At 33.6% G+C, this 10,372-nt stretch overlaps 2 protein-coding genes across 6 annotated transcripts in view; both read left to right on the top strand.

Annotated features, from left to right (window-relative positions):
- Window positions 1-10,372, top strand: part of LOC118745683 (ADP-ribosylation factor-like protein 4C) — a gene marked incomplete in the record, with an annotated part of 124,959 nt that overhangs the window by 41,764 nt on the left and 72,823 nt on the right. For 2 of the 5 annotated variants that reach the window (XM_036479266.1, XM_036479267.1), the window contains 3 exon segments: window positions 3,502-3,522; window positions 3,587-3,707; window positions 3,773-3,892. In XM_036479266.1, coding sequence (XP_036335159.1) covers window positions 3,651-3,707; window positions 3,773-3,892 — 177 coding nt within the window. 5 annotated transcript variants of the gene reach the window in all.
- LOC118745687 lies at window positions 352-1,832 on the top strand. Its single transcript, XM_036479272.1, has 2 exons — window positions 352-1,132; window positions 1,209-1,832. Exons 1-2 carry the CDS (start codon window positions 819-821, stop codon window positions 1,288-1,290), a joined length of 396 nt encoding a protein of 131 aa, XP_036335165.1. The 5' UTR covers window positions 352-818; the 3' UTR covers window positions 1,291-1,832.

Genomic DNA, 10,372 nt, shown 5'->3' on the forward strand with positions numbered 1-10,372 from the left:
ACAAGAAAAACACTACTTGAGGGGCACCGTATTCTAGCACAGAGGAATTCAGCATCATCTGAACCTGTGAACACAACTTTTTCAGAGGAAAAGTCGGTCTGAACAGCTATTAAAACACCCCCGCCTTTTCTATCTAAGCGATCATTTCTAAATATTTCATACTTACTACACAATATTTCACTATTAAACACATTCGGTTTTAGCCAAGTTTCAGTAAAAACCAAAATTTCATAATTTAAATCAAAAGACTTTAAGTACAGCTCAGTTAATTTTGTATTTAGACCTCTAACATTTTGGAAATAAATATTGAAGAGAAAATTACTTATAAGTTTTTTGATCCTGAAGGGAATTTGAACAGTATTTTCATTCCGAGCTCGAGGTTTAAACTCAAACTCACGAAATAAAGCACCATTGGGCCAGAATGAACCATCAACAATGTTTTGAAAATGGTCGGCGGAAATATCAATTTTGAAGGAAGATATGCTACTTTCGTATGAAAAATTAAATTTTCTAATAGCTATGTGCCGGGGATTAAGCTTTGATGTTATATAAGACTTCACATATTCTACCGACGTTTCACTAGAAAAGCGCGAAACAAACACAGATTTATTCGCAGGAACTACGATTAATTCTTTCGGTAACAGAGAAGGCCCGCTTTGAGATGTAGGTTCAGACACAGCTGTCGTTTTTGCTGCAGCCCTTGTAGTGACACCTGAGGAAGATGCAGCTCAAGAGATAACTCAACACACGGAGAATTAAAACTTTTTAATTCCTTATTTAAGCCGGGAGTAGGCAAAGAATCAATTGGCGGAGTGTCAATGTCTAAAGAAATGGGATTAGGAACAATGCTGTCTCCTCCATGCTTCCGCTTTTTTGAAGCTTGTTTAAGCTTGGTTGATGGAGAGGATGAAGATTCAATGCACTTAAAGTCTTTAAATGCATCTTCATATCGCTTAAACTTTTCGTCTAGAAGTTTTAACTCCTTACCCAACTCCTGGAAGCCAATTCTGGCGCTCCTAAACATTTTACAAAGCTCTACTTCGGTTGATCTGCACTTGGGACAAAACCAACGAACACCTTTGTTATCGGTTATGATGTCGGCCACCCTACCATTGAGACCAGCACATTTTACGTAAGCTAAGTCATCACACAACCAATACGCAACGCAACGCTCTAAGTCGTTTTTAATGTTACATTTTTCAAAACAGCAGGATGAATACATTGCAGCGCGAAGTAGTAACAATTTGTATGTACAAGAAAAACTCACAGTGTACGCTATTAGTACGATAGTAGCAAAGATGAGCGTTTGAGAGACACAGAAGTTTAGGTATTGTAAGTTCAATGGTTAGAAACCGTGCTGAACTTAACAGTTTTAAAGCCACTGAGCCAAAAAGCTTAAAAGCTTAAAAACATAAAAGCAAGCCAAAATGAGCTGTTTGCAGGAAAATTATTTGATCGATGATAAGCAAAATGTATGATAAATCGCGGAAGATGGGAAAATGCACTCTCACGCAAGACAACAATAATGCACCAAACGAGGCAAATATGCACAAGGAATGAAAAGAATATTAATTTTTTATTTTTAATCCACGCACTTTATGTCTAAAACACAACAATTTATTGGAGCTTGGCTTCAAATAGCTTTTTCCAGTATAAATTACACAAATTAGAACTGCTTAGCACTTCGATAAACAAAGTAACTTTAGAAATTCTTTCAAACGAATGTTTAAGCGACTGCACAGTACGAACGTTGCAAATGGTAATGTAAACGAATCTACCACAAACGAAACAAAACTAGTTTAATTTATTGCGAAGCTTTTTAATTTTTTTCATCTTTAGGAGTTTCCGAAGACAATGATATGATGAATTAAAGTTTTTCCAAAATTTTCGATATTTTTTATCAATTAATATGACAGTAATCGCTCGCGTAGATTTTCGGCTTGTGTTTTTTTGGTTCCCAACTTATGTGTAATAGACGCGGTATAGACCGCCGCCTATTTGAAAGCATTACTCAGTCACTTTGACTTTAACGAACAACAGCTTTCACAGTAAAAAAAGGTATTACATTCGTACAACACAAACTGCAAAAATATGCCAGATTGGGATTGAAAAGAACGCAAATTCAGGTCCAAGCAGTGTATAAACTACTATTATAAAAAAATATTACGAAATAAAATATGAGTTGTAACGCAAAACCACATATCTGAACAATCAGTTGTATGGGAGCTATATGTTATAGTGAACCGATTTCCATGATTTTCAGAAATAGCTAAGGTAATATCAAAATACAGTGACGTGCAAAATTTTAGTAAAATAACCTTAAAACTGAGGTAATTATTAACAAAAAACCTAAAATTTAAGCAGATTTTCAAGCACCGTTATCTCGAAAACTAGAGCCAATCTGGTAAAACGGAGGACGCCATTGAATTTAAAAGATCCCAGTTAAGTTATCCAAACCTTTGCCCAGAAAAAAATTCAAGACCTGAGCACAGTGTTTTAAACGACGAAAAATTCACTTTAAGAACTCTAAAACTTCCCCCCTAAATATCTCACAATTTTAACGTGATACGGATTTTCTGAAAACGCCATCGTAATCTAGAGGCCAAAATTAAGTTTACGTATTTGGGAAACTCTAAATTTCCGAATATATTGAAGTTTTTATTCCAAAACAAAAAAAAGGTTTGCTTAGTTATAGAGACTTCAATGCCTGCCAGCGCATCCGCCCAGACAGCTCATTAAGCACACGTTTGAGCGGAACTCGTCAAAAATACTTAACATCAAAGTATAGAATGTCACAAATATGAATCATACACAAATACAATAGCAATTGCTATGAATTGCTACCCTATAAATTCAAGACATGCATTTGGTTGGAGACTGGGTGGTTATGGTGGTCATAAGTTCAGCCAACACGTTCAATGGTCCATTACCCGGAGCTGCTCCAATATGATGAGTAGATTTTAGTGAGCCTCACAAGCCACTGCCTCTGGTTACAAACTGGGGGGCTACTCTGTAATGCGATACGAAAGAGAAATGCGATGCGAAAGGCGAATACGCCGTAAGTAATATGCTGTGACGATTCCCTATCGCATCGTATTTCTCTTTCGCATCGCATTACAGAGTAGACCCCCTGGATATCTTTTTAAATGATAAGAAAGGTGTTTGTTTACAAAATTACCTGTGCCACTCTGCCATAGTACGGTTGTTGCTTCCTTTCATACCACAGTAATTTTGTATGCAACTCTGAATCAGCAAAATTCATGCTCCTTCTCATTATCAACCCTGATTTTACCCCCGAGGAGTACTCAAAAATGTTTATTACTGTATATACTGTGCACTGTTAGATGCTAATTTTCAACTAGGTTGCGCAGGTTAGTGCTTTTCTTCTAGTGCGGTTTGGAATAAAAAAGACTATTGCTTTGTATTTTTACATTTACGATGTCACTCTTAGCACACATGACTACTAAATTATTCAATAAAATCCTTTTTTTTCTATTACAGATAAAACCAAGATGTGTATATGTGTGTCTTAATAGACGAATGCCTACAAATATGGACAATTCGATAATAACTAATTTGCTTCCAGCTAAAAACCAATGTAAAAACTAAGGCAAAAGCGGCTGAACAAACACAAAATATCTTGCTCTAAAATGGGGACAGCAATGGGGAAAAATGGGGGACACTTTTTAGATGCACTGCCCTCTCAGGTAATATTTACGGTCTCTGAATTTCGTATTTTTACATATCTCAAAACTCCTATTTGAATTTTTAGGGCACCCTACACGTTGTTATGCTTGGCCTTGATTCAGCCGGAAAAACTACGGCTCTTTATAGATTGAAATTTGATCAGTATTTAAATACAGTACCTACAATTGGATTCAATTGCGAAAAGGTAAATACTCCATAATCATAAGCTTTTTTTTTGTATAAGAACAAAAGATAAACTAAAAGTATGTTCACATATCAATATTATCACAATCAAAGCTCGTTTTCTAATCACCCCGTTTACACAGGTAAATCTCAGATTATTAGCCGTCAAATTTGTTGTGGTTATTATTCTCACATCTCAAGGAAAAGTTATGTTTCTTCTCTGTGCCACCGTGATCACGTTTTTCTGCTATAATAAGCAATATAAATATATCTCAACTTAACATTTTATTAAAAATACCCTTACAAACCTCTTTTCCTTGCTGGCGTCCATTTTTGTTTACTTTTACAGCCTCATCATGTATCTCGAACGATAGGGGACACGAACGATTCGTCTGCAGGCGAATTCTTCTCAGCTTACAATTTTGTAAGTCGAACGATCGCTTTCGTGTAGACTTTACGTCGATTACATTGTATTCGTCTAGAAAAGTGTTGCTAAATGACATATTAAGGTATTTTTTGTATATTTCCTTTAGAATTTTATTATTTTTAATTTATTTGGCACACTTTATAGAAAATGGGCGTCAGCGTCAGATGTTATTTACTATTTTTGCCATTAATTTGAGATATTTTTTGTGTAGTTACTGGTGAAATTTGTGGGTTCTGGAGTGGCGAGTAGTGCGTCAACGAGCGTTGGGATGATACCGAATAGGGGTAGCCCCTTGAATTGCGTATCGTTGCTGTCGAATAGTGCTGGCATGTCAGTCGCTGACAAATTATCAGAGGTGGACGCTGCTGCCTGTAATGCCGAAAGCCTTGAAATTCTAAGCGCTGCGCTACTTGGTGCTACGGCCTTCGACATAGAAGTGATGCAGTCGATGGTTTTTTCGATCTCCGTCAGCCGTGAATGCTGAAAGGGATCCCACCTGTCATATTTATATTATTTATATTACGAATATAGTTCGCAAAGTGCGGCTTTTGAGGTCAGCCATGTCTGAAGTAAAATAAACAAATCTTATTTTTGGTTATGTTACGGGGATTTTTGCTACCAAGTATAAGCCTACCTTCTTCCATTATCCCGTCCCATCGCTTCTGACCCTTTGCTCTGTCTGTTTGACTGGTACTCGTCTTGCCAGATCCGGATTTTGGTCCATCTCTTGAATTAGCACCTCAAATTGTGTTGTTGTGGGTTTTTAATTGATGAAAACATAAATTATTATTTTTTGTTATATTGATTACATTTATTTTGTTTGAAATTTATAAATTTTTCACTGTATTTACTTAGCTCTCTTTCGTCTCCTTTTCGTGTTAGAAAATTGGAAACTAGACGAAAGCAACGTAACGATCAGCTGTTTTCGCGTTGCCAGACGAAAACGTATTACAAAGTACCAAGTCACGAACTATTCGTTTGGCAGACGAAACGAACGCTCGTTTCGAGATACATGATGAGGCTGTTACATTTGGCATTTCTCCTCTTTTTCGCAAAAACAATCGCTAAAACTAGGACGGACACCGAAAAGTTATCGGTTAAATCTGAGATTATTTTATAATTACAGATTAAAGCTGAAATTAGTCAAGAACGTAAACCTACCGGTACGTAAACCCGAGTCAGCTGACACGATCTATCTTACCAGAGCGCCATGTAAATGAAAACTCAACACCGCAGAATTTTTCTGTAGTTGTAGCCCGTAGCGCAGAAATCTGCGGAATTTAGATTTTTCCGTGTCAGCTGATTTCTCCTTCTTTAGATGGTTGCCACTTCGTCAGTTTTACAGATGGTAAAAAAGTTATAAGTTCCTATTTAAAATATGTTTACAATATTTGAAATTTACTATTGAATAAGGTTTTTGTTGAAAACTAAGTAGTTTATATTTAGCCAAAATCTATTATAGCACGAAAAGTTGTAGTTGAAAGGGTAAGTTTATGAAAAGGCATTGATGAGTGGCAACAGTGTAGTAAGCAACACTGAGGGCTCCAATAATCGACAAAATTCTGCGTATACAGACTGCGTTTAAGTATACGTTCTGCGTTCTCGATTAATTTCAGCTTAACAAGGGACGAATTTTATATGGCTAATCTCTTGTTCTAATTACAGATTAGGGTGTTAAGCTCGAAAATGAGGTTAATCTACTTATATGTGAACCTAGTATAAGGAACGGAAATACAAACATACTTGCTTGTTTGATTTTTTAAGGTAAATCCAAATTGGACTTTCAAAGCCATCGCTTAAAAGGTAAACGTGTCAAGGTATACTATTTCGCGTGTTATTAAAATCTATAGCGAAAGTCGTAACTATTAATAGAAAAAAAGAAAATGGCAAAGCAAAAGGCTTTAAAACCACTGTTGCCAACTTGGTGCTTTCCGCACTAAATTTAGTGTTTTGCTTTATTCAAAACGCGAAAATTGGTGTTTTGTTTAGTCTGACGATAAATCTGTAAATCTTAAAAAAATGGAAACAAAATAATGGCACAATGACACCCATAAGCGAGAGAGCATATGTTTGCCATGTATGCAGTTTTGTAGTCCATTAAATTTAAGTAGGTAAAAGTGAAAATTTCAAGACGCTAGGAAATCGCGTCAATTTTTATCATTTTTTTTTTGCTGACGGTGCTAAGCATTTTCTTCTATATAAAAGGCACCATCCTAAGATAAAACATAAGTGAATTTAACCCCTACTTGGGTTCTTATATTTTTTAATAACTAATCTTTATATATGGACCACACTAAAAGCTCCTTTTCATATAAAAATTCGTTCGTGTCCTACCTGTGACAAACGTTGTCCCACCCGTGACAGAGAAGTTTGGGTTTTTTTGTATAATAAAGCCATCATTTTTTTGTAGTTTTTGCTTTGTTTGTGTTCCTGGTTCTTTGTTTTATTATAAGACATCAAGTTCACACAGAAAAGTTAAATAAATTCGCAGAGTTTCCGTAAAATATATCTGCTCCAAAAAGCGGGCTTTTTTATTTGTCCCACCCGTGACAGAAGAAATAGATCAGTTTTTCCCCATATAAAAGTAAGCTGGAATTTGTTTCATATTTTGTAATAACTCACATAATAGTCATTTAGGAGTAGCTTTATTAAAATGTGGATTTGTTGAGTACTTAATACTTAAATTTAAACAAGAAAATTTTTTCTGTACAAATGTCCAACCCGTGACGGAATCGCCCATAAACATAAATAATAAAAAAATATGAAATTTGAGCTTGATTAGTACATTTTTACAAACTTTAGAGAACAAAAACAAAAACAAAACGATCAAGTAGTTTTCCAAATATTTCGAGAACGGTTCGAGGAGAAAACTTGAAAAAAATCGCACATACAACATCAAAATTCTCTGTAAAAATTAAAAAAAAAATATTTCTTAAAAAATTTTTCACATACAAATTATTTGATAAAAAAAATTCGTTTTTGAAAATATGAAACACAAATAATTTCATTGTATAGTTCAATGTTTTTTAAATCTGCACCCAAAAAATTGTTTCCTTCGGACACTTACTTTCAAAGAAAAAAAATATTTCCAAAACACTGCAAAAATTTTCAATTGTTGATTAAAAAAAAACTATTTGCAATTTTGCAATAAAATGTATACAGTGTACTTTTCGGCTACAAAAATCGGCGCTGTGTGAATATCATTGAAAAATATAAATCTTAGTAAATTCGGGGCCCACTTGAAGAAATACTCAAAAAGATTCTAAAAAAAAATTTAAATTTTTAATGTATTCATTTTACTCAACTTCGGTGTAAAAAAATGCATAGCTCAAATTATTGTAGAGTGCACCCCATAATACTATACTTAAATATTGCGCAATGCTCAGAGCTAAGATTGTGATTTTTTTAATTTTTTTTTTGAGATGCCATAATTTCAAAAACTAATTTTTTGATTAAAAAATTTGTATGTGAAAAATTTTTTAAATTTTTAAATTTTTTAAATATTTCTTTTCATAGAGAATTGTGATGTGTGATTTTTTTTTTAAATCTTTCTCGCCCCGTTCTCGAGATATTTGGAAAACTATTAAATCGATTTGTTTTTGTTTTTGTGCCATAAAGTTTTTAAAACTTTATTAATCAAGCTCAAATTTCATATTTATTTATTATATCAATAATCAACAGCTCAATGAAAATACTTATAGCGTTTTCTTTTCTAGAAAAAAATGCTGCATTTATTCTGCCCTGCGCCAGGGCTGTGAAGCTTTCGTGTTCCTTTATCAGCATCTTAACATGCATATTGCGTGCTCTTTCTTTAAAATGTTGCACTCTGATAATGTTGCCATTAAAGAAAGTGAATTTTTTTCGAGAAAAGAAAACGCCATTAAGAACTTGCAAGCACAGTACGCTACTTGCAGATATTTTTCAGTCGGTGTAATTGTCTTGCTATTGATCGGTTTTTTACTTTCGCATACTCCAACCGGTTTGTGTTTGCCCGCACTCAAAAAAAGAATGGAGAGATAAGGAGAGTAAATAAATAATTGCGCTGCTAACAAATGTCTTTTTGGGCGACTCAAATGTAACCGTGCAGCATGATTCAAGGTTGGATAAATATTGACATTTGCGTCAATCGACTGCGTTGTAAGGTTGCATTTGAGAAGGAAAGAGAAGCGGGTAACAATTTTATCCCCTTTTGTGAAAAGCCTTTTGTGAAAAGGTAGTAGGAAACGTAGTCTGGTAGTGCTGAAATGCGTTTTTTATATACAAATTGAATTAAATATATAAAGAAGAATCCACTGATCTACACAATAGACAATGAATTAACTTTTAATGGCCATATAGATATTAAAAATGAAATAAATGAATATTCACATAAAATTCTCACCAAAGAAAAATCTTATCGACAAATGTTCCCAAATATTCAAAATAAACCATAGTTTCATTGAAATTCCAGTATATATTAAACAAAATTAATGGAATTCAAAGAAATCATGAAGAAATATACAAATAGTAAAGGTGCATTTGATATAATGCATATAAATTAATCTTTTAAAAATTATTATATTTCTTGCATTTAAAGATTACATGTTCAGTATCTTAAATTCAATTACATTTGGTTTTTTTTATTTTAAATGTTTTAGTAATGTTTTCTATTATTTTCTCCAATCAGTCTTGCTAATCATTATATTGGTAACATTTAAAAGTTTGATCTTCAATATCGTAATTAAATTACATTTGGTTTTTTTAAAAATGTAAATTTTTTGTAATGCTTTGTACTTTTTGCTCCAATCAGTCTTGTTAATCAATATATTGGTTTCATCAAAAAAAAAATATATTCTTTAATATCGTAATTTAATTACATTTGGTTTTTTAAAAATGTAAATTTTTGGTAATGTTTATACTATTTTCTGCAATCAGTCTTGTTAATCATTATATTTGTTACATTTAAAAATTATATCATTATCAGCTTAACTTGATTACATTTGGTTTTTTAAAAATGTAACCAACCGTTATGTTATGAAAACCTCCAAAAATATGGGTCCATAGAACTTTGAATGCTGATTTCAACAACACCAAAATTACTCGGCGCAAGTTAAGATACAAAAACGTTACCACTTAAGAAATAAAACACAATTTCATCTAAACGTGTAATTGCCTCATTACCACAGACAACTAGTAAACTTGCTTAATTTTATTTGCGAGATTACGAGGTATTTCTAATTAAAAACAAACAAAAAATTAAGAATCGATGATAATTTTAACAGCAAAACGAAACTTTGCACTTCATAGAACCTTATTAATTCAGTGATAGTTGAAATCAGCATGAAGAGTTCTATCGAAGCACTTTTTTGGGTGTTCTGTAGATCAACGGTTAGTACTCTAGACTTTTTCCACTTATTAAAGCTTACATACAAAACACCAAAATATCGCACACCGTCTTCAAAAGAGTAAATCCCTGCATCAGCGAATGTGGACGGATACACAAATGATCCTGACCTGCACAAGAAAATATTTGTATTAATATTTCCACTGTAAATATGCAAAGGCTACATTTGACAAACCCAAAGGCTGCTGTGGTAAAAATACATGCACCAGCAAAGGTGGACGGACACCCAAATGATCCTGACCTGAACGATCCTGATTTGATACAATGCATATAAATTAATCTTTTAAAAATTATTATATTTCTTGCATTTAAAGATTACGTGTTCAATATCTTAAATTGAAATGCATTTCGTGCACGGACACACAAATGATCCTGACCTGCACAAGAAAATATCTTTATTAATATTTGCACTTTCACTTTTATAGGGTGGTATACATATGTACTTGTAAATATGCAAGAGCTGTACTTGACTAAACCAACGGATGCAATAGTAAAAATCCCTGCACCAGCCAATGTGGACGGACACGCAAATGATCCTGACTTGCACAAGAAAATATCTTTAGTAATATTTGTACTTTCACATTTACTTGTAAGTATGCAACGGCTGCACCTGCGCTGCTAACCAAAGTAGTTCCGAGTGGACTGTGTAGGGTATTTTACTTGTATGTTTTTATACTTGTTTAAATTCTTGA

The sequence above is a fragment of the Rhagoletis pomonella genome, unplaced genomic scaffold (genome assembly GCF_013731165.1).
Source record: "Rhagoletis pomonella isolate Grant_MI unplaced genomic scaffold, Rhpom_1.0 Rhpom_scaffold_00009, whole genome shotgun sequence".
NCBI lineage: Eukaryota > Metazoa > Arthropoda > Insecta > Diptera > Tephritidae > Rhagoletis > Rhagoletis pomonella.

What these genes read in the sequence shown, in the direction of transcription:
- LOC118745687 (XM_036479272.1), top strand. Translation starts at nt 819, where the DNA reads ATGTCTAAAGAAATGGGATTAGGAACAATGCTGTCTCCTCCATGCTTC. An exon ending in TTGAGACCAGCACATTTTAC is followed by an intron (nt 1,133 to 1,208) that starts GTAAGCTAAGTC and finishes TTTTCAAAACAG; the next exon opens with CAGGATGAATACATTGCAGC.